At 34.8% G+C, this 27,877-nt stretch overlaps 1 protein-coding gene across 3 annotated transcripts; it reads right to left on the bottom strand.

Annotated features, from left to right (window-relative positions):
• On the bottom strand, positions 1–27,877 carry LOC18425239 (EAP30/Vps36 family protein). Of its 3 annotated transcripts, none has more exons than XR_967182.3 (8): positions 27,150–27,877; positions 7,419–7,622; positions 7,079–7,172; positions 6,874–6,963; positions 6,646–6,715; positions 6,023–6,158; positions 5,816–5,900; positions 1–373 (listed from the first exon to the last, which is right to left on the bottom strand). XR_967182.3 is itself a non-coding variant. In XM_011630990.3 (8 exons), the coding sequence occupies exons 1-8, from the start codon at positions 27,774–27,776 to the stop codon at positions 316–318; spliced, it is 1,332 nt and encodes a 443-aa protein (XP_011629292.1). In that variant the 5' UTR covers positions 27,777–27,877; the 3' UTR covers positions 1–315. The 3 variants fall into 3 exon arrangements, 2 of the variants coding, with proteins under 2 accessions (XP_011629292.1, XP_088701882.1); XM_011630990.3 differs by having other exon boundaries at positions 6,906–6,963; XM_088845756.1 differs by lacking the exon at positions 27,150–27,877 and adding an exon at positions 16,766–16,858 and having other exon boundaries at positions 6,906–6,963.

Raw genomic sequence — 27,877 nt, 5'->3', positions numbered from 1 at the left:
ACCCTCAAATCACCAGATTCATTTTTAGAGGTTTTCAACGAGCAACAAACAAGTTAAAATCACGTATACAATGATCCTGATTAGCAAACCAGTGCACAACTCGGATAAAAAATCCACTTTGGGGAAAGGGGGTGTGCTGCAAATCTAAATACATAGGGTTCTCAGCTCTCCCATAAATAAATCATTATTATGCATGAGAAATGCTGCTAGTCCTCAACACAATTGTGTTACATGAATTTCCCCCACAACTTACTCCAAAAAGCTGCATCAAACTCCCCAAGTGTCACCAATGAAGAATAAGCACAATAATGATAGCTAGCCCTGACTAGAAATTATTGAAACCCAAGTGCCCAAGAGACCACCATGTTGATCCCTGCAAGATTTAACCTTCAACATCAGAATCTTCACTTGCATAGAAGAGGTTTGAGAGCCATTAAACAATGGGGAATCAGAGAACAAATCTGCAGGTTTTTGGCAGAAATAGTAAAAGCCAGGACGGAAATATTTTTCAGAAAACAGAGAGAATAACCTCAATCATCTAATAAATTTCCCAAAAATGGGTATAATATTCAGCAAGTAACTTCAATTAATACTAAAAGACAGATGCACATCAAGGTTAGATCAAGTTACATAGCAAGCACACATAAAGTTCAGAATACAGGAACTTTAGATGGGGTGGCTCCTTGCAATAAGGTTCCTATTGCAAGCACAAGAGATACAAATCTATTGCTAAGGTCCTTTCTAGTTAACCCTGGTCTAACTAGGGATCTCTAAGGACACGGCAAAAGGAAACTTCCACAAAATAGATGACCGTCAAAATATCCTCAAATATAACTGCAGTCCTCCATGGAAGCATATATCATATCACACCCATCTGATAACATTTGATTACTCATCCTCAGTGAGGCTCAACAAATTCAAATAACAAAATATAGAGCCAATTTATGCAGCATCTATGCCAATATCTCAATAGAATTTCAATTTCCCAGGGGGGGCATAAAGCTAATAGGACCAAGGGTTTGCTAGTCTTAGTGAGACCTCTCACTCGAGGCTCTAGAATTCCCTCACAAACTCCCATTCATCTTTAACTTCGGTATCCCACATTGTGGTTTGTCCCTCTCTCTTTTTTTTCCCCTTTTTTTTTTTGATTTATACAGCTTTCCAATGTGATAGCATCCATATGCACAAACCAAGTCAGCCATCTCAATACCGCTAAACTGTTCCATGATTAGCACAAGAGATAACAGGCTCCTTAATCCGCTCTTTTGTCTTCCATTTTTTGAAGTTGTACCATAGAAAATTCACATATCCTTCTACTCCATGAAGCCCAATAAATTGCTAGAATAAATCTTAAACGCAGACCCTCTAAAAGAGAGGTCAGATAAGAGAAGCTTCACTCAAAGATGTGGTGCATAGGTCTAGGGCCTGTTGGGATGCACTTGTTATCACTTATAATTCACTATTTAAATAAAGTTAATTCCGATAATGAACTATAAGTTGTTTGGCATCCATCTTAGAGAATCCGTTCTGGTATGTTGGTCAGGGTTCTCATGAGAATAGGTCTCAATTCTCATGAGACCCAAGAAAATATTTCTTGTAAGCAAAAGGTCTCCCTCTTTTCTATCTTACAACCCCCTGGACCTCTTCGACCATAAATTTTTGATCTAAACAAACACTAAAATGACACCCTATTCAAACTCCATATCTCTCTCTCTTCACTTCTTGATGAGTTTACCAGCCAAGGGGATTAACTTGTGATCGAACACGAACACACTTCTTATGTGTGAGAGAGAGATGGACTTTGGGTTTTAGAGAGCGATGGAGTTTTAGAGAGAGATGGAGTTTGAGTTTTAAGGAGAGAGATGGAATTTTGAGAGAAAAAGAGACGATGATGTGAGAGAGAGAGATGGAGTTTGGGTTTTAGAGAGATGGAGTTTTGAGAGAGATAGACGATGATGTGAGAGAGAGAGAGAGACTTTTAGAGAGAGAGAGAGATAGAGTCATTTCATAAGTTGTTGAGGTCAATAGTACATGGTCAAAAGGGAAGATAGAAATGATCGAGTCCTTTTGCTTACAAGTAATATTTTCAATTCTTGGGTCTGATGAGATATAGAAGTTAAAAACAGGGGATAATAGGATATTTTCCCTATAATTAATATAGGATAGGGTTTTCTTAAAGAGAGAGACTCCTCTATCTGTTGTCTTATGAGTACGATTTTTGTAAGCAAGTGATTGTGATAAGCAAGTGCAGGTTTGCTAGCGGAAATTAGAGGAAGGACAAAGTGGCTAAACAAGGAAAAGAGGAAAGAGTGAATGAAGTTCAGTCTTTGGCTTGCTCAGTGCTTATGCACCTCTCTTGCTTGGCCAATTTCTCAATGTTTCATTGATCAATCAATTCAAGGGAGTTCATGGAGCATATGGGTTAGGGATATACTCTGCACAGCCAGCCACCTCGCTTTTAGTTTTGATAACTAAAAAAAAAAAGCAATAGCTGCGCTACAAGTGGGCTTGGCATCCATCATAAATTTATCAGAGTTAAACTTATAGGCAATTTTATAGATAAGTTTATGTTTTGTAAAGCAGTTTCAATTTATTCACTATCACATGTTTTTTGCCAAAAATAGCTACAAATAGCCTGAATTCATTGCAAAAATTAAATAATTAAATAATGTTATACATAACATATGATATATACCAAACAGCTAATAAGATTATTTTATCGAGACTATAATAGTTTTACATAAGATAGTCTATTCCATTTAAATTTAAGGGAAAAGTTTATATAAGGCTGCAACCTTATACTATAGAAGTAAGGTGCACCTCAAAAATCCAGTAGAAAAGAAAGTTCTGAAGTTAAAAACGTTCCAATTGACCATCATCATCTCGGCTTCAAGATATACAGACAGTGTTTCAAAAAGCGGCCCGCCCAGCGCCTGGGCGGTTCTAGGGCCTGGGCGCATCGCCCAAGCCTAGGCGCCCAAAAAAAGTGGATATCCCTAGGCACTCGCCCGAGCGGCCGCACAGGGCCTGCGCCCTGCCTAGGGATGGAAATGCCCCTCGTTGAGGATATTTTTTGGTCATTTTTTTAATACTAAACGTGCAAAATTGTGGGTTTTAAGTTCATTTGAAACCTAAAACCCATTAAAGCCTATTTTAGAAAGAGAAAAACCCAAAAAAAAAATTTATGTTCTGGGCGCCGCCTAGGTGCCGCCTAATGCTTTTTGAAACACTGTATACAGATATAAAGAAGAAAAAATTTCAAGTCCTAAAAGTAGTGCATCTTCTAGCAACTTATCTGGACCATCTACTTTCAAGATTTTCAAGTGTTTATAGATGTACTCAATCTGTATCATTTTTAATTTCATAATTAAAGTTGAACGTGGATTTCGAGGTCATCGTAAGGTTTCCGATACCGGAACTACGTCATCTAGAAAAATTTTGAGATGCACCTTACTTATAGTATAAGGTGGGCACCTTATACCATAGTTAACAAGTCGGGGACTTTCAATAAATTGGCTTACCTTAAAATCGGAAAAATTCGTTTTTATTTTAAATATTCGCATGAAAAAATTCGGATAAAAAATACGGATCGGCAAAAATACTTCATGTAATGATATTGCCAATATATCGGACTAGACTCAAAAAATCGGAGGACAAAAATCAAATAAATACATATCAAAAAATTACACCATATCAAACTTACTTAAATCCATATAAAAAAATACACCATATAAAGAGAAGCTAGATCAAGCTGAAATATTACAGGGTTTGATAGCAGTTCTCCCTTCTCTCTCTAGAAATATTTCGAATTCACTAATTTTTGGATCAAACCTCTGTGAAAAATCAAACCATTTTTTAGAGAGAGAGACGATTAACAATACTAAGATGTTGAGCTTTCTTGCACTTTGGTGCATCTCCGCCGTTGCCATAGAAGCTCATCTCTGGTTCACCCATGAAGTATTAACAGTGCAGACATCCTTTGAGATTAATCACTTCAAGACCCAAATCTGGAAGGGGAAAGAGACCCAAATCTCAACCAGAGGAAACCACCTCTGAATCTCCCCCCTTTCTTTCAACCCCTCTCTCTCAAACTCAACATCATTACCAAACCCCATGGCTCTCTCCTTTCCCTAACAATGCTCAAACTTATGGGGCAATATCACTGGGGAACCAGCCGCAAAACTCATCGGAAAATCAGAGGCAAAGGCTGAGCTTTCAGTCAATAGGAGGCGGAGGTGAGATAGTGAAAGTCGAAGGCGGTCATATAGTGAGAGCCATAGGTCGGAAAGATCAGCACAGCAAGGTCAGTACAGCAAAAGGGCCGAGAGATAGGTGTGTCCGCCTCGCTGCTCATACGGCTATTCAGTTCTATGATGTTCAAGATCGGCTTGGTTATGATAGGCCGAGTAAAGCAATGGATTGGCTCATTAACAAGGCAAAACCAGCCATTGATGAGCTCAAAAAGAGGACCCATAAGAGGTCTGCTTCATTGTTGAATGCAAATTCAAAGCACTGTAATAGTAAACCAGCGCAAGACTCAGAGACACCATTAAAGCAACTTCAAAGCTCCATCAAACCAAAATCAAACCATTTTTTCACTGAGATTTGATATAGTTCTTTGCAAAGGGGGGGAGGGAGTGCCCAGATTTTAGTAGGGATTTTTCACAAAGGTTTGATAGCAGTTCCCCCTTCTCTCACTAGAAATTTTCGCAGAAGTTTTTTTGGAGCCATTTTATTTGTTTTCCAAAAAATCGCGTTTTTAACGGTATTATGAAAAATACACGTTTTTTGGACAAACTTTTCAAAAAAACGGCATTTAAAACCTTTTTAAAAAATGCGCCGATTTTTTGAAAAATTCGGCGATTAATCGCCGAATAGCTAACTATGCCTTACACCAACCTCACCCTAAAATTAATTGTCAGCGAAACAGACCCCTAACAAACCCCAAATTCTTATTGTGAATACACATGAATGGGGAGATGGTCAAATGTCTTCATGACGCTTATGCACATAACACAATAGCACGTAACACAATAGCACGACAATTGGAAACCCCTAAGCTGAGGATAATCCACAATAAATAAAGGAAAATTGTTTCATGTGGGCTGGACTGCATTTCTACATATGAGGTCAAGAAAGTGTAAAGCATCCATCTTAAAGATGGATGCAAGTAGGTGTTACATCTAAAAACATTGGAAACTAACGGTCCAAATGTTTTTTACTAGAATTATTATTTCTAGTTTTTTAAATTTATTTATTTTTTTATATTTATGATGTCCATGTTCGAGATTACACGTCCTTAAAAAATTAAGTCTTAAAATCCATCTCAAAAATAGATTTATTAAGAGGCCCGCATTTCTACATATGTGGGCTTGGCCGCATAGAAACCGGGTCCATAAATAAATGATTGGGTGATCCACCCCAAAGTAGGAAACCAAGAAGAAGCCTGGTCATCCATGATAAAACATTCCACATAAACACAGGTGCCCCTCTCTACTAGACAAAACCATTAAATATCAGATAATCATTTGAAGCCTCAAAATGCATTTGCGAGTGGGGATTTGTTTCCCCCCATTGTAGCTAATTAGCTCTATGTATTCTGGCTCGTTGTACCAATATTCTACGACAATAAAGTTATTTCCAAAAGAATCAAGATAAAAAAAGAGAGAAACCAAGAAGAATCATGTGTGGCCAGTTCAAGCATGTTAGGGCGCAGTAATTAGAGATCATTTCAATAGGTCTGGCTACCCAATTAAAGTAAGACTAAATGCCAGAGATAGAGATTCGAAATATTGCAAGCATATGTCCAACTTACATGTACATGTTGCTTGGATTAACTTCAATAAACAAATTCAAGTAGAAACGGAGACCCTCTGGGGCAATGTCTCTGCATAGCAGACCTGATAAAGAAAAAGAGCCAACATAATGCCATAATATACCAACAAAAGAAAAACTGAAAATTCAGTAGTGCATAAAAATGGAAAATTTCAGCCCCATGACAACTTAAAAAGACCATGCAAACCTTTGTTTTCAGCTGCAAGAAGGTGCTCTTTGGCGAGGGCCGGTGCAACCCCTAATGTCCTTGCAGCATCACTTGGACTTATACCCGTCCTGAGGGCTTCTGGTTTTAACGCAAGGGATCTTATTCTTGCAAAGACCTAAACTTGCAAGAATGAATGTTCACACCAAAGATCAAAAAGCCAAAAAGAATTTGCCTAAGGCAAAGAATTTCAAGTAAAATGAAGTGAAGACTGACAATAGCTGACACATGGCTCACAAAGAAATCAAGCGAAATAAATAATAATAATAATAACAAAAATATTTAATTTCAGCAAAACGAACTTCCATAAAGTAGAAAATGATCAAACATACAAACTACAAGGCTGAAGAATAAAATTTATGAACCACTGGGGCTGAAAAAGCCATTGCTATTGGAATTCAGAGATATTTGGGTTTCAGTAGTCATAATCCACGACAAATCTCAACTTGTCAATAATGCAGGCCAGTACTATCATCAATCATCCCCAACTATGTAGGAATTCAAATAGCCAAGACTTGGTCATTCTTTCACAAGCTCTTTCAGGGAATTATCTCTCAGCGCCATCCAGCTAAAGAATCATCATGAGTCTAAATTACGAGTAATACCTCCTCATCGCTATGTGCCTTGCTTTGGACAACCATGACTCCACTGTCAAACTTTCTAAGCAACACCGGACTGTTGATCATAAAAATTACAAAATTATTAGTCAAAAGGAAGAGCCATCAAGAAATTCATTGAAATTAGTCCCTGCTCTTATATGTTATAAATTTGAGAACATAATAAAAACCCTTATAAGATTTACTAGATGAGCCGATCAAATAGGGCATTAGAACCTGAAAGAGATTGAAAGGTCTGTTTTGCATACACGTCAAACTTCTCCCAAATAGCACATGCTTGTAATAAATCTTCTGGCGCAATCAACTCTGCCACAAGGGATATAAAATCCACTCATTAAACTAAGAAAATGTGAATTCCTTTTAATAAACAAATTAAGAAACACAACATTGAAGTAGAAATAATAAATTCTATAATACATACCAGTTCCTCTGGCACGATTAAAAAGACAATAAACATCTATCAATGCCATCATTCCCCCAGCTCTCTCCAAGGGTATCTTAACAAAATCTGCAAGCTGAATTACCAACACAAATCAAAGAAAGCTTTTGATGTTTAAAGAAATCTCTATCAAGACCATGAACTTATTTGCCCAGAAAATGCCTAAAGGCACATACACGCTGCACACAGACACACACACACAAACACAAAGATAAAGATCATGAATTTATTTGGCCAAAGACTAACAAACAAACACACACACACACAAATATATAAGTTGTCACGATTTTTGTGAAGAAAGCAAGAGCACAAGAAAAATAACCTGGCGGCACAGTTGCTGATGATATTGAGCACCAGCTGTCTCTTTTGTTACAGGGGATACAATCCCAACACTGAGAAGCCAATCCTGCATCTCTTGCTTAGAACCCATCTCCTCCTCGTTTGCTCCGGTGTTTTGCGAATTCGGCCCAGCTAAAAGCTTCAACCTCATCTTCTCCGCTAACGTCACCATCTCTTTAGCTTTACTCTGCAAATCATATGCATACTAAGGCATTTTGCCCAAGAAAAAATTGGAGAGCAGGGGGATGGAAGTGGAACAACATGGACTAAAATATATAACATTCACCACAGAAAAAGATGCTCGAGAACTACTTTTAATCATACTCGTGAATCAAAGAAATAAGAAATGTTGGTGAAGAAGTTTAGCAAATACTTCATCATGCATCACAAATTATGTCCAAGATCAATGTAACTTATGACCATAAAATTCATATCATATGGTGGATTATTGTGATTGTAAAAAAGCATGAAGTGCAAAAGCCAAAGGTTGCTCGCATAAAGAAAAGGGAGTAAATCAAATTTATCAAATATCAAAGACTAAAAGAAACATCAATGAACGAGAAGCCATTTTGCCAAATGTCTCTATGAATCAAAAGGCAATTCACACAGTAACCAAGAAATTTCACTGATAATCACTATTGTGAGTACAGAGAAGTGAAGGCACATAATAACAGGAATTCAAAGCAAAGAGAAACAGCAAGAAAGGCTTAAACAATGACCGAAACACCAGTGTTTCAAGATCCAGAATCGCCTTACCAAAAAAGAAAAAAACAGTAAACTGAAGCAAAGGGTTTGAGCAATGACCAAAACACCAGTGTTTCAAGACTCCCTCAAGAGGAAAGTCCGAGTGGACTTGCCTGAGTACTGTACAGGGCCAAGAGCCCACTTAAAATAGTATATAAAACATGGATTTAAAATATATATAAATATATATATATATATATATATATATATATATGGTTGGGAAAAAAATCAAAGGAAAGGAAAAATATAAAAATAGGGCATATGGCACAAAAAACTCACCAATTTTTGCCAATTACATCCAAATTATGTATCGAAATTTTTTATACATTAAAGGTAGCAGCTGGGTTTTCATAGCGCTATGTCTCAAGTTCTATTCCTATGTTACCTTGTCAAAAGAAAAAATACATATGGATGTGGTTAGCATGCAGGCCAAGCCCGCACACGTCGAAATGGGGGCCCCTTAATAAATCGTTTTTTGAGATGAATTTTTGGACTTAATTTTTAAGGCTATGTAATCTCTAACATGGAGGAGATCATGATTATGAAAAAATAAATAAATTTCAAAACTAGAAATAATAATTCTATTAAGAAATCATTTGGACCGTTAATTTCAATTTGTTTTTAGATAGACCACATATTTGCATCCATCTTTCTGGATCGCATATGTAGAAATGCGGTACAGGCTGCATGAAACAATTTTCCAAAACATATATGTATATATATATATATATATATATATATATATATATATATATATATATATATATATATATATATATATATATAGGGTGCAGTTAGCATACGGATGCATCTGTAGCTGTAGAGGTAGGGTGCACCTTCAAATTTTATCATGGTATATAATTTTGATGTAAAATGTTCTTGGGATTATCTCAAAATCTATTTTTATATCTAATTATAAAATTTTAAATTTTAAATTTTAAAAATGGTTAAAATCAAGTAGATCTATAAACATATGAAAATCTTGAACATGGACGGTGTAGATAATATGTTGTAAAATGCACTATTTTTTAGACTTACAATCTTTTTATTTTTCATGATCATACATCTCGATGTCAAGATGATCAATCAAAGGGTTTTTCAACATTAAAACTACCTTTTCCGATGGATTTTTGAGGTGCATCCGTAGTTCTACATTATAAGGTTGCATCCTTATATAAACTTTTTCCATATATATATATATATATATATATATATATATATATATATATATATATATATATATATATATATATATATATATACATATATATATATATAGGTAAATAGGTATATTGTTTGCCTATAGGCAAATAGGTAAACTGTTTGCAGGATATACGTCCATAGATGCACCTGTAGGCAAAACTACCTATTTGCCTGTAGGCAAATATATATACCTATTTGCCAATTTCCCTATAGGCAAATATATATACCTATTTTAAAAACAGTATACCTATTTGCCTATAGGTAAATGGAGTGTATTAAATTCGCAAAAACGGTATCCTGCAAAATTCATATATCCATAAAAACAGTATCCTGCAAAATACACTCCAAATATAGGCAAATTTTGGTATCAGTGATAGCAAATTTGCCATAAAAAGGCTCCTGATATATATAATTTTAAATTAGTTTTAAAATGGATAGTTATAAGCCATTTCATAATGTATGTTTGTCTTCCTGCAAAACTTTTGGTATCCATTCCGAAATTTACCTGATACGAAAAGTTTTATTCAGAGCCAAGTTTTATTCAGTAGAAAAGTGCCTTACCATTTCAAATACTGTCTTTTCGAATATGGTTCCGAGAATTCCTTCTAGAATTCCTCCTAGAAGTTCAACTTCTTCTATACTTCAATCTAATTATGAAAGGGCTCATAATGATAGAATTATTCTTGAAAGTTTAAAGAAAATTGAGAACCAGGTTCAACACTCAGTCTATACCGTGAATACTTTCAGCTCTGCCCAAACTGAGCAAGAAGAACCTACTATGTCTGAATTCGATTTTGAAATTCTGACAACCCAAACTCAAGATGACTTTACCATAGATAAAAAAAGGGTTAAAAAGGATTTTCTCTCTGATGAAAATAAACAAATAAGAGAATGATTTCTTCAAGAATTTAATGAAAGATTAAAAGAAATTTTTCATATAAAACTTAATAAATTCATGTTACAACATAAAACAAATGTAAAAATTTTCAATGGCTGAGGTATATACCTAAAAAAGAAGAAATAAAATACCCAGAATTCCAGGTAAATACTCAGGTTAATACTGTCCAAAATACTTTTCAAACTTTTCATACAGTTAAAGGAGAAAGTATTGAAGCTATCCATCCACTTGAAACTAGCTTACAATTGAAAGGAGAGAAACAAGACATAAAAGCCTCACCTTCAAAATTGGACCAAAAGATTTTGAGAACCAGATGGCTAAAATTGAAGCCATTCCCCACATAATAGAGCAAAATAATTATACAAATCTTTTCCTACAAACCATAAGAAAACAAACTAATAGGATAGAGAATGTCCTAAATACAATAAAACCTCAACACCAGGAGAAGAAAGAAGAAAAAGAAAAAGGGGCAGTTTCATTCAAACCACCTCCTAATATTGCGGCAGAAAAATTCAACCTACAGGGAATCAAAAAGAAAGAGGATAATAAAGAATTAGTAAATGAATTGGTAAAACGACTTGAAAAACTAGATATAAAAGAAAAATCTAGTGATGTACAAGTCCTCCAAGAAGATAAAAGTTTTTCAAATCGACAAATATCTGAAATAGAAAAAGCTTTTAAATCAAAAGCTTAGAAATTACTAGAATAGATTATGGGAGAAAAACCAGGCCAGTTGCGCCAACCAGAATGTACTACCCTCGACCAACCCCTGTAGATCTTCATATAGAGGAAGACCTAATTGCCAGTTCAGTTTCCTATTCAGGAAGGTCCATAGTAAATTGAAATATAGATGGGATGTCTGAAAATCATATTCTTGATCTTATGAAATATATGACAATGTATGCCACCGCATGTAAAGCAAGTGGAAATCAAGACCACGAAATTGCTAAAGCCATTATATGCGGATTTACCAGATGGCTTAGAGGATGGTGGGATTTCCACATGGATGAGGAAGCCAAAGATCAAATTCTGAATGCTATTAAACAATATAATATAAAAGCTAAGGTCGGACAAGGACAGGATCTAGAAAATTTAGTGACTAAGGGAGATGCAGTAAACACCCTAATATATACTATTACACTTCATTTTGTGGGAAGTACAGCCCTTTTATCTGCTAGATCGAAAGATCTACTTTCAAACTTACGTTGCCCAACTATCTCACATTTTAAATGGTATAAAGATGTATTTTTACTCCAGACTGAGGAAGATAGTAAAGCCGATCATTGGAAAGAAAAATTCATTGCTGGACTTCCTAATCTTTTTGCTGAAAAGGTTAAGATAAGATTAAAAAATAAGTATGGAGGAATTATTCCCTATTCCTTATATACCCTTGAAGAACTCTCAGCAGAAATCTATGCTGAAGGTCTTGCATTATGCACAGACATGAAATTGAAGAGACAATTAGAAAAGCAAAGAATGAGGGGGAGAAAGGAATTAGGAGACTTTTGTGAGCAATTTGGGTTCAATACTTTACCAACTTCCAAGCCTACTCACAAACAAAATTATAGAGACTCTAGAAAATCTAAGTCTAATTATAAGAAAGAAAAATACTTTTCCTAAAAAATTCTTACATGATCACTCTTTTAAACAAAAGGGAAAAAGAAAAATACCAGTTTGTTACAACTGTGGGAAAGTAGGACATTATAAAAATAAATATAGAGTAAAAAAGAAAATAAATGCTCTTGAAATAGACCTTGAGATCAAAAAGTAGTTATTCGATATTTTATTAATAAAAAGAGATGAGTCTGATGAATCTTCTGACTTTGATGAAGATTTACCTATCGGAGAAATAAAAGATGAGGATTTAATGTTTTGAAGCTCAGACTCTGAAACAGATTCTGAAGAAAAGACTAATATAGACTGTCATTGTGATTTCTTAAATACACTCACATAAGAAGAAATCTTGTCATTGATTTAATTGATAAGATAAGTGATCCCGAGGCTAAAGGAGAAGCCTTGACACATTATATCAATATAACCAAAGAACCCTCGAGTTCTTCTAAACCTTCTCTTGTTCCTACTAGAGAAGATTATAGTTTTACGAATATCCTAAAAAGAGTTCAAAATAAAACTCAAGTCCACAAAGAACCTACAATTCCTGATCTAAAAAATGAAATAAATGAAGTTTGAAATGAACTTATAACTCTAAAAACCAGAGTACAAATGTTAGAGATAGCAACCACTAAAGATGAAAGTGGTAATGAAAATGCTGAAGAAGAATTTAATGATTTAATTCATGATTATAATCACAATCTTCTACCACCCGAAATTGCGGATACACTCCCAAAGTTATAGATGATCCGCAAACTTCAAATAATTGTAATATGCTGAGAAAGTTATATGATTATAAATATGTAAACCTCCTGGATAAAGTTATAACCCAAAGATGGTTTACCATTGTTAAAATAGTGGTGCAAAAGGAATACACTTTTCAGACCACTGCTCTTATAGATTCAGGAGCAGATCTAAATTGCATAAATGAAGGTTTAGTTCCAACCAAATATTTTAGCAAAACAAAACAGGTATTAAATACTGCTGATGGAAGTAAAATGATAATAAATTACAAATTGTCTGATGCAGCAGTATGCAACAATGGTGCATGTTTTAAATTTCCTTTTATAAAGGCCAAACGTTTAAGCCAACCTGTTATTCTTGGAACTCCTTTCTTAAATATGCTTTATCTTATCAAAATTGATAATACTGGGAAAGAAGCAGATATTGAGGGACATGAAGTAAAATTTAACTTCATTGATAAACCCAATGTCCATGAAATAAATAACATTAAAAATAAAATCTCTACTAAAGAGAAATTCCTCTTCATCTAAAAGAAGAAGTAAAGCATAAGATTATTGATGAAAAATTAACTTTACCTCAAATACAAGGTAAAATCTATAATTTCAAAAAAACGTTAGAAAGAGAAGTTTGTGTCGACATTCCTAATGCCTTTTGGAATAGAAAGCAACATATCATAGAACTTCCTTATGAACCTGGCCTTAATGAACAAAAAATGCCTACTAAAGCCAGACCTATACAAATGAACAGTAGGCTCCTGGAGATTAGTAAAACTGAGATACAAGAACTTCTTGATAAGAACCTTATTAGAAAAAGTTCTTCACCTTGGAGTTATGCAGCTTTTTATGTGGAAAAAGCTTCAGAAATTGAAAGAGAAGCACCTCCTCTAGTCATAAATTATAGGCATTTAAATAAAACATTGAGGTGGATCCGTTATCCTATTCCAAATAAACAAGATTTGTTAGATAGACTTGCCAATGCCTGTATTTTCTCAAAATTTGATTTGAAATCAAGGTATTGGCAAATCCAGATAATAGAAAAAGATGGGTATAAAACAGAATTTAATGTCTCTTTTGGATATTTTGAATGGAATGTGATGCCTTTTGGGTTAAAAAATGCCCCTTCAAACTTTCAGAATACTATGAATGATATTTTCAATCCTTATACCAGATTTATTATTGTTTACATTGACGATGTCCTTGTTTATTCTGAAAATATTGACCAGCATTGGAAACATCTGAACATCGTTTATAAAGCCATAAAGAGTGCAGGTTTAGTTGTTTCAGCCAAGAAAATAAACCTTTTTCAAACTAAAATAAGGTTTCTTGGACATAATATATTCAAGGAAGAATAATCCCTATTGACAGGGCAATTGAATTTGCCTCCAAATTTCCTGATATCATTAAAGATAAAAAAGAATTACAAAGATTTCTAAGATGTCTGAATTACATCTCAAATTTTTATAAAGATTTGGCTCTGAATGCTAAACCTTTATTCCAAAGCTTAAAAAAAAACCCTCCAGATTGGACTCATGAACACACCATGACAGTTAAAAAATTAAAACTTAAAGCCAAAAAAATACCCTGTTTAGCCCTTTCTGATCCTACAGCTTTCAAAATAATTGAGACAGATGCCTAAACTTGGGTTAGGAGGGATTCTTAAACAAAAAATCCAAAATGATGAGCAACCTATAAGCTTTACATCTAAAGCTTGGAACCCAGCCCAACAGAAATACTCTACTACTAAAAAAGAAGTTTTAGCAATAATTCATTGTGTGACAAAACTCCAAAGTGATTTGCTTAACAAAAAATATCTGAACTGATTGCAAATCCGCCAAAGACATTTTAGAAAAAGATTTAAAAAATCTAGTCGCAAAACAAATCTTTGCTAGATGGCAGGGAATTCTATCTTCTTTTGATTTCGATGTTGAACATATTCAAGGAAAAGATAACCATCTTCCTAACTTCTTGACTCGAGAATTTTTACAGGGAAGGAAGGAGAAGCCAACATCAACCAATGGACATAGTCCCTAGCCTAAGAAAAACCCTGGCTTCAAATAGTTCCAGATCAGGAAAATACCTGGCTTCAAATAGTTCCAGCTCAGAAAAATACCTGGCTCGAAATAGTTTCAGCTCAGGAAAGACCATGGCTTCCTCGTACACTCCAAATGCTTTAATAAGAAAGCACGCTCAAGAGATTAAAATACCTCCCCAACAATCCCCTTTAAGCACCAATAATCCAAACCAAAATAAAACTCCATTTCTCGACACAGTATATATACCGTTGATCATAATAGAAAATGAGCACAGGGAAAAAGACCCTATTGAAATAGCAGCTTTATACTTACGCCACCATCTACGTCTTAATATGGGAGACAGATATAGAGAATGGTATGAAACAATATTAATGAAAATCGGGTTGGTGTCAATAGTACACCATTACAAAAACAATGACTCAGAACTAGCATATTCAAATTTTCAGATGCATAAAATCATTTATTATAGAGACTGGGGTCTCAACCCTTTAAAGCCAAGGGTATTGAATACCAAAGGATTTAAAATCAAATCCTATCATTATTTCGAATATATAAAGGCCTGGGATGAAGTATTTGCAAACCAAAATACTAAACATACACAGTTGGTACGTACAGTTTAAAAGAACTGAAACAGCAAAATTTCCAAATTGGTTTAAAAGTTGGTTCCTATTATGGGGATCATTACGCCAAATACTACCTGAAAAATTGCAAGTGTCACAGAGAAAATTCTCTGATTATAATAAAATTCTCTGATTATAATAAGAATAGTCTAAAAAGGTCTCATGGATTTTAAAATGGTCCTACCAAATTTCTGAAGATAATTTGGATCGATGGGATTATATTCCAAAACTACAACGGCAAATTTCAATTAAATGGTGGGATGCCTACATAAATGATTCTTTGGAGCCAGAAAAGATTATATGAAAGTCATTCCAAGTTTTGGGCCACAGTCTGACATAGGATTCTCTGAATATATTTCACTAATGCAACAAAAGAATCCAACTCTTTCAAAAGCTGAGATTAGAAAAAGGCTACTCTTTGCCCTTGAAGAAGATGAAGTTGAAACACCCACTTTATCAAAAAATGATATAGCAGACTGTGACCCTCCAAATAGAGACAATTGTACAAGAATATTTTCCCCAATAAATTGAAGAAAAGATCAAGGGCAGTACGACTCCAGACTATTCAGGACACGTCCCCAAAAGAGCTCTACAGTAAAAACCATTATTGTCGACAAAACACTGTAGAAGAATCTTTTAATTTGCTTTCTTTAATTGATGTAAAGAGCATCTTTTACTTTTACTTTTGAATGCGAATCTTATCTTCACTTTGTCGGTGCGGATTTAAAACTGTTTGAAGTCCGCCTTCCCTACTCTATAAAAGGGAACCCAGACCAAAGGAGAAGACACCTTCGAATAGAAACGTTGCAGAGCTTCCTGCAATAGTCTTCTTAAGAGTCTTAAGTTGTGTGCTTTGTAAGAGTGTGCTTTGTAAGAGTGTGTTGTGTGTTGTGTGTGCTTTGTAAAAACGTGCTTCTGTGTACATCTTTTGGTTATCTACTATCACGACTACTATCCATGTAAGTGCCTTACCCTGTCCCTCTGTTTCTATATATGAGTTATATGTTTTTGGTCTATAACTCTCTTTTATATAGAGGCACTTTATATAAAACTTCATGATTATAATCACAATCTTCTACCACCCGAAATTGAGGATACACTCCCAAAAGTTATAGATGATCCACAAACTTCAAATAACTGTAATATGCTAAGAAAGTTATATGATTATAAATATGTAAACCTCCTGGATAAAGTTATAACCCAGAGATGGTTTACCATTGTTAAAATAGTGGTGCAAAAGGAATACACTTTTCAGACCACTGCTCTTATAGATTTAGGAGCAGATCTAAATTGCATAAATGAAGGTTTAGTTCCAACCAAATATTTTAGCAAAACAACACAAGTATTAAATAATGCTGATGGAAGTAAAATGATAATAAATTACAAACTGTCTGATGCAGTAGTATGCAACAATGGTGCATGTTTTAATACCAAAAGTTTTGCAAAAGTGAATAAAACCTGCAAAATTCATAATTTACCTGAAACGGCTACTGGATACTGTTTTTGCCTTAATAAATTAAGGAAAAATGATGCAAGACAGTATCCCATATAATTAATTTGCCACAAAAATAGTATCCTGCAAAATTCATAATATCAATAAAAACAGTATCCTGCCTATACACTCCATTTACCTTAATGTATGGTGCAAGACAGTATCCCATATATATATATATATGGGATTGTATACAATGAGACCATTTACGTATTATATAAGAAGGTCACAACTGCCTATGACTATCAGAAGTGAAAGTTGATAGCTTGAGTGTGTAACAAAATTCGAGAAAATTTCTTTTGAACTTTGTGCTTGGTCAATGGACTAAATGTAACCACCCAATCTCACATCCAAAGGTCAAGATTAATTGCGACTACCTTATGCAAAAAGTAAATGGCCTTATTGTATACTTCTCCTATACATATATATATATGGAAAAAGTTTATATAGAGCTGAGGCTCTAAACAATCAAATTGGAGCCCACCTCAAACATGTCACTAAAAGAGGTTGTTTTGATGCCCACATATCGTCAAATTTATCATCTCGACATTAAGATGCATGGACATGAGAAAAAAATGGATTTCATATTTTTTAAATACTACATCTTGTAACGCATTTTTGAACCGTCAATTTTCAAGATTTTCAAATTTTCATAGATATACTCAATCTAGACTATGTTTAATGCTTTAAGGCTATCACAAAGATTTCCCGTATTGAAACCACATTTCTCCACACCATTTGAATCTGAGCTGATCTGATGATCACAACTACATTTCGTATTTTAATTTTAATTTTTTTTATACAAATCCAAATCACTTGAAATTTTAGGCGTTCATTCCTCTCATCAAGACACACCTAATAAAAATATTAAAACAATAATTTACAAAAAATAAATTAACCAAAATACCCTTGAAGAGTCTCATACCAGAGTTTATAAGCTAGTCCCAAATTACTCTTCCAGAAAATTGGTCCTTACACTGTCACAACCAACAATCTAAAGTCCCAATTAACAGGGAACCAGACCAAATTATTGAATATCCCGATGGAGATGTTGAAAGACAATTTAATACAAACAGACGCACTAGGATAAATCTATCAGAAGAGTCTGGTCAAATACCATCTAGACATACTGTGCCATCAAGACATTCTACCTCTTCCATACTACACAAAGAGCTATACTAGATGGATTAACAAGGACAAATAGTAACATCCAAATACTGATACCAACACACACCAAGATCTATTTTAACAACTATTTTAAGAAGCTACTTAATCTACTATTGTGAAACAACAATTATTCTAAGGGTACACGAATTTCATGAGAAGAAGTATTAGCAGAAAAACAATACACATACATAGAGAAATATCTATTACCATCCAATTAACATAAGTAGTATCTCTAAACTTTAAACAAAATATAAACTTAACTTGCATAGAAACACTTACATATGGCACTTGCAAAAACTTGAAAATAACTTCCACTCTTCTGGGTAAAAACTCGGTGGAGAATCCCACACATGTATGTTATCCTCACAATTACAGATTCGGTGTGGCTAGATACACCACTCGATATACAATAGAAAGAAAAGGGAAAAGGAGAGTAGTAGTAAAGTTACAGAGAGAGTAACAATAACAAAGAGAGTTACAGAGTATCAAAGAGTTACAGAGTATCAGAGAGAGAGCAAAGTATCAGAGAGAGAGTTGCACAGAGATTGCAGAGTATACAGAGAAACAGAGAGAGTTGTAGAGCTTCAGAGTAACAATGAGATAGCAAAGAGCTTAGAGACTGGTAACAGAGAGTCAGAGAGAGCTGTAGAGCTTCAGAGTATCAGTGAGATAGCAGAGAGCTTAGTGAGTGGTAACAGAGAGAGTTGTAATAGTGAGATAGCAGAGAGCTTAGAGAGTGGTAACAGAGAGAGTTGTAACAGTGAGATAGCAGAGAGCTTAGAGAGTGGTAACAGAGAGTTAGAGAGAGCTGTCGAGCTTCAGAGTATCAGTGAGATAGCAGAGAGCTTAAGGAGTGGTAACAGAGAGAGCTGTAACAGTGAGATAGCAGAGAGCTTAAAGAGTGGTCACAGAGAGACAGAGAGAGCTATACATTGAGGTTGCAGAGCAACGGCAAAGAGAACAGAGAGTTGTAAAGATGGTAGAGAGATACAGAAATACCCAGATAGGATTACTGCGGGTACGCGGAGATAGGTTGCAAAGATGAGAGAAAGCTGTAGAGCTTGCAGGTAGAGGAGACTAAGAGAGCAGAGGAGACTAAGAGAGCTAAGAGAAGAGGGCTGGTTATTGGGGGAGAACACTCGTGTCCTGAATGACTCCTTCCCTTCCCCTTTTATAGATGGCGAACGCGAAATTTTCATTTGACGTTCGTTGTCTTGTCAATAGTAAAAGGTAAACAGTAAAAGGTGTCGGCAAGAAGGGACAAAATATGAACAGTAAAAAGGTGTCAGCAAAAGGTGTCGGTAAGAAGAGACAAAATATGAATAGTAAAAAGGTGTCGACCGATTTGACCGATAGTGGGAATAGTAAAAAGTGTAGGCCATATCTTTATCTGTCAGTATCCTTTATTGTCGACAGCATCAAAAGTGTCAGCCCTATCTTTTTCTGTCAGTATCCTTTATTGTCGGCAGCATCTTACTTTGGGACACGTGTGCTATCAAGTTACAGTCATCCCATCCCAGGTTTGGCCTGCTCTAATTCTGAGATAGTCGAAATTCACAATCTTCGTTTTCTTGAGCATAGTCTTCATTCTGTGTAGAGGTGGACATGGCTTCTTCGTCGTCATCGAATATTTGTAGTAGTTTCTTTTTAAGGTCTTCTTTGCTAGCCGTGGGATGTTGTTGACGCATTTTATTTATATAATCAAACATATTGATTCCCGCTTCTGGGGGTGTAACCGGTATTCTTTTCATTTTGATATTTTCTGGGTCCAGAGCTTTGTTCTCATAAACGTCCCACCATTTTATATATATTTGTCTTCCCAATTCAGGAAAGTATTCCCAATTATGTGTATAATCATCAGATATTTGATAGGACCACTTCATGATCCATGGTATTTGATAAAAGGCCATGAAATACATATGTACATCTATTTTTGTATTATTATTATTGTATTCAATAAATTTTCTCTGAGAGGCTTGTATTTTTTGGGGCAACATTTCCGTTCCTGATCCCCAAAGTTGGAACCAGTTTTTGAACCAATTGGGGAATTCTCCTATCAATGGTATTTTTATTTGGATAAACCATATATGAGAATTATTATTATTTTGGAAGGCAAAAACTTTATGCCAAGCTTCCATATAATCATAATATCAAAAATATTTATTATTGAATCCTTCGGTTTGTAACCTTCTAGGTTTTATTGGGTCTATACCCCACTCTTCATATGATATAATTTTTCGGATCTGAAACTTGGAGTAGGCTATTATATTAGTATTTTTCCTATAAAAATGGACCAATGTGATTGATCCTGTTTCTAGAAGGATGACTTCAAACCATTCCCGGGTCTTATCATTATTGGATGGATGAAGGTGGTTATTCAAATAAATATTTGCTATTTCATATGGGTCTCTATTTTTATGAATATCCTCTATTATTATTGTGGATATAAAGGAGGTTTCTATGAACCTCGTTTTGTCTCCGCATGAGCTATTAGATGTCGGTATTGCCTTAGGTGAGAAAGTTATTTCCTACGCTTGCTTTCTAATTAGCTGATTTGGGGTTATTGGTGAGGTTATCAGGGTTTTGCCTGGTAATGGAACTATGTCCATCTTCCCCTTTCCCTTGTTTGGTATTATTCTCCTGTCCCCCTGTACAAACTCACGAGTTAAAAAGTCAGGCAGATAATTATTATTTCCTTTAATATGCTCAATATCGAATTCAAAAGAGGATAAGATGCCATGCCATCTTGCAAAAATTTGTTTAGAGACAAGGTTTTTTACATCTTTATGAAGAATATCTTTGGCGGCTTTACAGTCGATTCTTATAAAAAACCTTTGGTTGAGTAAATCGCTTTGGAATTTGGTCACACAATGAACAATGCCTAAAATTTCCTTTTTAACCGTAGAGTAGTTTTGTTGTGTTTGATTCCAAGCACGAGATGTAAAACGAACCAACTGTTCTGTATTTGAAAGCCTTTGTTTCAGTATTCCACCCAATCCTATTTCCGAGGCATCACATTCAATTATTTTGTAAGCAGTAGGATTAGAGAGTGTAAGACAGGGTAATTCCTTGGCTTTTATTTTTATTTTTCTAACAACCATAGTATGTTCTTTGGTCCATTTTGGTGGATTCTTTTTCAATCTTTGAAACAATGGTTTAGCATCAATAGCTAGGTCCTTGTAAAAATCAGCGATATAATTAAGGCATCCTAAAAATCTTTGAAGCTCTGTCTTATCTAAGATAATATCTAGGAATTTATCAGAAAATTCTATAGCTCTATCTATTGGGATTATGCTTCCTTGGAAGATATTATGTTCTAAAAATCTTATTTTTGTCTGACAACGACTAATTTTCCTTGCTGAAACTACTAACCCTGCAGCTTTTATTGTTTTAATAAAAATATTTAGATGTTTAAAATGTTGTTCAATACTTTCAAAAAATATTAACACATCATCAATGTAAACGATCATGAATTTTATATAAGGATTAAAAATATCATTCATAATATTTTGGAATTCTGATGGAGCGTTTTTCAGCCCAAAGGGCATTACGTTCCGTTCATACTGTCCCAAGGGGACGTTGATGGCAGTTTTATATTTATCTTTTTCAGCAATTTGGATTTGCCAATATCCAGACTTTAGATCAAATTTGGAAAAGATACAAGCATTTACCAGTCTATCAAGCAAATCCTTCTTATTAGGGATGGGATACCTTATCCATCGTAAGACTTTATTAAGGGGTTTATAGTTTATTACTAGCCAAGGAACCCCTCTCGCTTTTTCGGATGCTTTCTCCACATAAAATGCGAAACAACTCCAAGGAGAAGAACCTTTCCGGATAAGATTTTTCTTTATCAAATCATCAATTTCTTTTTTGCAGATTTCTAATAATCAGGGATTCATTTGTATTGGCCTGGCCTTAATAGGTATTTTTTCTTCATGAAAATCATCCTCGTAAGGTAGGCTTACAATGTGCTTTCTTTTATTCCAAAAAGCGTTTGGCAAGTCAGCACAAATTTCTCTTTCTATTTTATTTTTAATATTTTCAATTAAATCTTTATTTTCAGGAGTTGATAGTTTATTATCAGCTATTTTATCTTTTAGCTCTTCTTTGAGGTGATATAAAAACTTTTCTTTATTATAAATCGTTTCTTTGATATTATTTACTTCTCTGGTTTTAGGTTTTTCAATAAACTCAAATTTTACATTATGTCCTTCACTATTGGCTTCAATTCCTGAACTATCTATTTTTATTGGATACAACATATTTAGGAATGGAGTTCCTAATATTACGGATTGGTTTAGTCCTTTGACCATAATAAAAGGGAACTCAAAGAAGTTACCGTTATTGCAGACTGCAGCTTCTGAAAGTTTATAATTTATAACCATCCTGCTACCATCTGTTGTATTCAATATTTGAGTTGTTTTACTAAAGTATTTTGTAGGGACTAATCCTTCATTTATACAGTTTAGATCGGCCCCTGAATCTATTAATGCAATTGTTTGAAAGCTATATTCTTTATGGACTATTATCTTTACTAATCTAAACCATTTTTGAGTAACCACTTTATCGAGTAGGTTTACATAATTATCAGTTTGTATTGTACTAGAGGATTCTGGTTTTTCATCTATAAAAGGTAGAGGTTTTTTATATTTATTTATAATATTATTAAACTCTAATTCTTTATCAGAATTGTCAAGACTATTTTCTTGATGGTTAGAGGCTAGTTCTAAAATTTGTATTCTATTTTTTAAATTTATTAATTCATTTCGTACTTCATTTAGTTCATGTTTTAATTCTGATATAGATGGTTCTTTTTGAACATTATTTTTATCTTCGACTTTCCTAAGCATTTTGGCAAAATTGTAATCCTCTTGTGTTCTGACAAGAGGAGGGAGCTTCTTGTTGGCTTTTGCTATATTAATATATTGTATTAAGGCTTCTTTTTTAGCCTCAGGGTCATTAATTTTACCTATTATATCAATAATTAGATTTTTCTTCTTTAGAGAGTGTATTACAGAAGCAATTATCATCTTCTGATTCTGTACTGCTAAAAATTAAATTCTCATCATCTATTTCTCCAACAATTTGTTCTGTGTCAGAATCGGATGATTGCTCAGAGGATTCTTTATTTATTTGCAGTATATGAAATAATTGGCTTCTAATATTTTCTTCTATCTATAAGGCGTTTATTTTCTTTTGTATTTGGCATTTATTCTTCGAATGCCCTACCTTACCACACTTATAACAGATAGGTATTTTTCTTTTTTCCTTGTATTTCTTAAATCTATTCTTGGGAGAGAATTTTCTAGAAGATTTTTCTTTAGTGATGGTTCTATTGATATCTGGTTTGTATTTTTTATGCCTATATTTTCTTTTTTCAGTATCTTTAGGCAGAGAGTATTGTATCCGAATTGTTCACAGAAATCTCCTAGTTCTTTTCTGCGTGTCATTTTTTGTTTTTCTAATTGTCTTTTTAGCTTTAGATCTGTACAGAGGGCAAGAACTTCTGCACAAATTTCTGCTGATAATTCTCCTAACGTATATAAAGAGTATGGGATTATTCCTCCATGCTTATTTTTTAATCTTGTCTTGACATTCTCAACAAAAGATGTGGTAAACCAGCAATAAATTTCTCTTTCCAGTGGTCTGATTTACTATCTTCTCTGGAAAGAAGATGAGAGAAAAATACATCCTTATACCACTTATAATGAGATAATGTTGGGCATCTCAGGCTAAAAAGGAGATCTTCTAACCTGGCATCAAGCAGTGCAATACTCCCTACAAAATGAAGGGTAATAGTATATATCAGGGTGTTTACTGCGTCACTCCCACTATTGACTATATCTCGGCCAAACTCATTTTTTACTGTCCATTGCCTTATGGCGACCAGCATTTCTCTTTTTCTATTTTCATCTATATGGAAATCCCACCATCCTCTTAGCCATCCAGTAAAACCACAGATAATGGCTTTGGCTATTTCTTGATCATGGTTTCCGCTTATTTTGCACGCTGTTGCGTACATGGTCATATGTTTCATTGCATCGAGTATTCTTAGACATACCATCTATATTCCAATTGACAATTGTCCTTCCTGAATATGATACTGCGCTAGTTATTAGATCTTCTTCAAACTGAATATCTACAGGAGTAGGTCTTGGGTAATACATCCTGGTCTGAGAAGTTGGTCTTACTTTCCTCCCGTAGTCTATCCTATTTATTTCAAGGCTTCCTCCATTTGTTGGATTTCACTATTGGCTAAGTCTTCTTCTTGCAAAACCATAGCTTCTTGCTTAATAACTATTCTGTTTCCTTTTATGCTTAGTTTAAATAACTTTTTTACCAATTCATCTACCAATTGTTTATTATCTTCCTTTTTCTTTACACCGTCCAGGCTAAACTGCTCTTTGCTGAGCTCTGGAGGAGGTTTAAATAACAAAGCCTTTTTCTTATTTGTATCAATTGTCTTTTCTTGGGGTATAATCTGAGGTCTACCAATCATATTTTCAATTCTGGTTGTTTGCTTTCCAATGGTTTGGAGGCAAAGGTTAGTATAGTTATTTTGTTCAATTATATGAGGTATAACATCTATTTTATGGGTATGATGTTCAGTTTCCTGTGGAATTATTTTATAAGGAGAGGCTTTGGTCTCAGGTTTTTCTTTTAGTGCCCCTTTTATTTGGAGACTTTTTTCAGGGGGATGAATACTTTGTATTTCTTCCCCTTCATGGGTATAGAAGGTTTGGTACTGATTTTCTATAGCATTAATACCAAAGTCTGGGATTGGTATATCTTTTTCTTTCAGAATGTATCGTAACCAATCAAAGAATCCTATATTTTGTTTATTTTTCTTTATAAATTTATTAAATCTCTTATGAACAGCGTCTAGTAATTCTTGGGGGAATTCAGCTAGATACCAGTCTCGGATTTCTTTGTTTTCTTCAGACATGAAATCATTTTTAATTCCTTCTATATCTATTTTGAATATTTCTTCTTTTTGAAGAGTAAGGATCTTGAAGTCCAAATCAAAAGGTGTGTGTTGGTATCAGAGCCATAGGTTTACAGTGGTGAACTGTATTACTAGATATCTGTTCTAAAAGTCAAAGACCTAATAAAATTTACTATAAAGATAGTAAGGAAGTGAAACCTAAAAGTTGTTGTGACCCGCACTACTGAAAAAGGCCAGGAAGAGCCGTGAAAAAGATACAGGGACTGTTTCCGACTGACTCAGCATTCACCCACTATCCTAAATGGAAAATTTTATCAGGACTCTGTCCAATAGAACAGCTTCCTCGTCTAATAGTACACTACGAGTAAAAAATAAAGAAGAAGTAACCATAGACAATATAAAACGACAAATACATAATTGGAATATTCCAAAGGTCCCTATAACCGATATATATAAAAAAGGAACTTTCGAGTTTAAGTCTAGTTTTGCTATTAAAACAGTAGAACAAAGTATATCTATAACTAGTGAACAAGAAAGTTTTTAGTTACTCTCCCATAGAATGATACAAAATCATAAATCTAAGGAATATCGATATCTGCATATAGGCCTTATACAGATAGCCATAAAACCTTTAACTAAATTAGGATTAAATAACTCAGTCTTATTATGTTTAAGAGACGATCGTCACAATAAATTCTCAGACTCTCTCTTAGGAATAATAAAGTCCAGCCTCTGCAATGGACCTATATATTTTAACTGTTTTCCAAACTTTTTTGTCTCCCAAGCAGACCCTAACTTCTTAAAAGTTCTTACTCTAAACATAAAAACCCAAGGGTTTGATATGAACCCTGGATCACAAAATATTGTATTAGTATACAGAATATGTTATAAGGCAATGAACACTCTATGTCCTAATGCCCTTCAAATGGACACCACAGGACAAACTGTATTATTTTAACCAATATGGAAAAAATGAATACAGTCATACATAAGTCTATAAGCTGGTCCCAAATTACTCTTCTAAAAAATTGGTCCTTACACTGTGGCAACCAACAATCTAAAGTCCCAATTAACAGGGAACCAGACCAAATTATTGAATATCCTGATGGAGATGTTGAAATACAATTTAATACAAACAGACGCACAAGGATAAATCTATCAGAAGAGTCTGGTCGAATACCATCTAGACATATTGTGCCATCAAGACATTCTACCTCTTCCATGCTACAAAGACCTATACTAGGTGGATTAACAAGGACAAATAGTAACATCCAAAGACCAGTATATAGGGTATATGAACCCAGTTCATTATCATATATATATATAGGAAAACTCTTAAAAACGCCTATAGGCGAAATTAAATTGTATTTCACCCGGTTATAGACATACTATGTCCGTGGTGGTTTTGCCTTAAAAACCGTCACGGATCCATGGGAGCCATGGCGGTTTCCTGTGTTTTGTTTGCGTGAAAAGAAAGCGCCATGGACATGCTATAATGCCGTCCAAAAAAATCGAAAGGCACTGAGCCTATGGGCAAAAATACTGTTCATTTGCGCCCATAAGCGTTGCATAGTGGCTTTCTATATATATATATATATATATATATATATATATATATATAGAAACACACACATAGATTCCATACTTTAGTATATCTTTTAGGATTTTTTTCTATTTTTAATATGCTCAGAGTTGTACATAAGAACTCAGGGTAACTCTGCTCACCGAGGGGCTAGTTCTAGTAACTCCGCCGAGTCTCACAATGCTGAAACATAATTAATAGCCAATTGGCCATAACACAACCTATTCTAAACATAATTAATCGCCAATTGGCCATAACACAACCAATTCTAGCCAAATTTCAGACCAAAATTTCACCAGGTTTTGCCATATTATTTTGCCAATCTATGAGTGAAGTTCCTAAGAATTTCTTCCCAATTTCATTGAATTCCAGCTGGAATTGGACTTGCACTCACCCAAAGGGAGTCATTTCACGATTGAGGCAGATTCAGGCTGAATTTCAAAAATGGTCCCAAGTGTGCTCGTGATGAAACACAGAATACCACCATTTTAGTGGACCTTCAGTTCATTTGAATCACAGATCAATATAAACAAGTTCAAATTTGAGATTTTTATTCAATTACCGCAAATATATAACAAATTTGCTTTTTGATGAATCTTCAATCTTAATCCGAAGTGAGAGAGTAATCACCACATTAAAACTTGATTTTTAGAGACAGAGTGAGCCGCATACCATTAAAGCGTTCAAATCCTGGAAAGCATCCTGCAAGCTCTTATCAGTGCTCTCCCACTGCTCCTGCTCCTTTCTAAGAATTCCTGAGACCCCAGCCATTGCAGGCCTCCAAACACTCGAGCTCTCTGCAACTCTCCCCACCTCACTCTCTCTCTTATCTTCTGACCCCACCAAGCTCTCCCATGGCCTCGACCTCAAAACCTCCCATAACCTCCCAACAAACGAATCAGGATCACTCTTCCCCCTCAGAACGCAAACAATCTCTGCAAATCTCTGGCCTTTCTCTGCAACCCTGCCATCGTTTGAGACCGAAACCCTGACCCTGATTCTTGGGCTATGGAACATGCTCTTGATAGACTTCTTAGGGCCAGAAACATGAGAAACTACAGAAAGAGGGATCGAGAAAGAAACCCTAGAGTTCTGGTCAATAAACAGGAACCTGAAAGTGGTGAGGATGAGTAAGCCCGATCTCAGAGTCGGGAAATTAGTGTTAGGGTCAGGGCTTTGAACGAGCTCGAGATCGACTGAGTCTAGGGTTGAGCATTCGACCTCGCCTGGTTGTAGAACGGGGCGACCGCTGGTTGTAAGAGACGCCGGAAAAAGGAATTCCGACCATTTTCCCTCCATTTAGTCGCCGTTAAATGAACAGAGCGGCATGGGGTATTTTTACACACGGAGAGAGAGAGGGGTAGATCTTAGAGAGAGAGAGAGGTGGATTTTATTTGGAT

Source organism: Amborella trichopoda, chromosome 1, assembly GCF_054954075.1.
Source record: "Amborella trichopoda isolate Santa Cruz 75 chromosome 1, AtrichopodaSantaCruz75HAP2 v2.0, whole genome shotgun sequence".
Classification (NCBI taxonomy): Eukaryota; Viridiplantae; Streptophyta; class Magnoliopsida; order Amborellales; family Amborellaceae; genus Amborella; species Amborella trichopoda.
The sequence above is the reverse complement of the archived record's forward strand: the minus strand, read 5'-3'. Positions and strand labels throughout refer to the sequence as shown.

Excerpts from the sequence above, each read along its gene's own strand:
- LOC18425239 (XM_011630990.3), bottom strand. The coding sequence starts at position 27,776 with ATGGAGGGAAAATGGTCGGAATTCCTTTTTCCGGCGTCTCTTACAACC. Across the intron at positions 7,173-7,418 it reads ATCAGCAACTGTGCCGCCAG|CTTGCAGATTTTGTTAAGAT; the intron begins GTTATTTTTCTT and ends TTGGTAATTCAG. Across the intron at positions 6,964-7,078 it reads TAATCGTGCCAGAGGAACTG|AGTTGATTGCGCCAGAAGAT; the intron begins GTATGTATTATA and ends CCCTTGTGGCAG.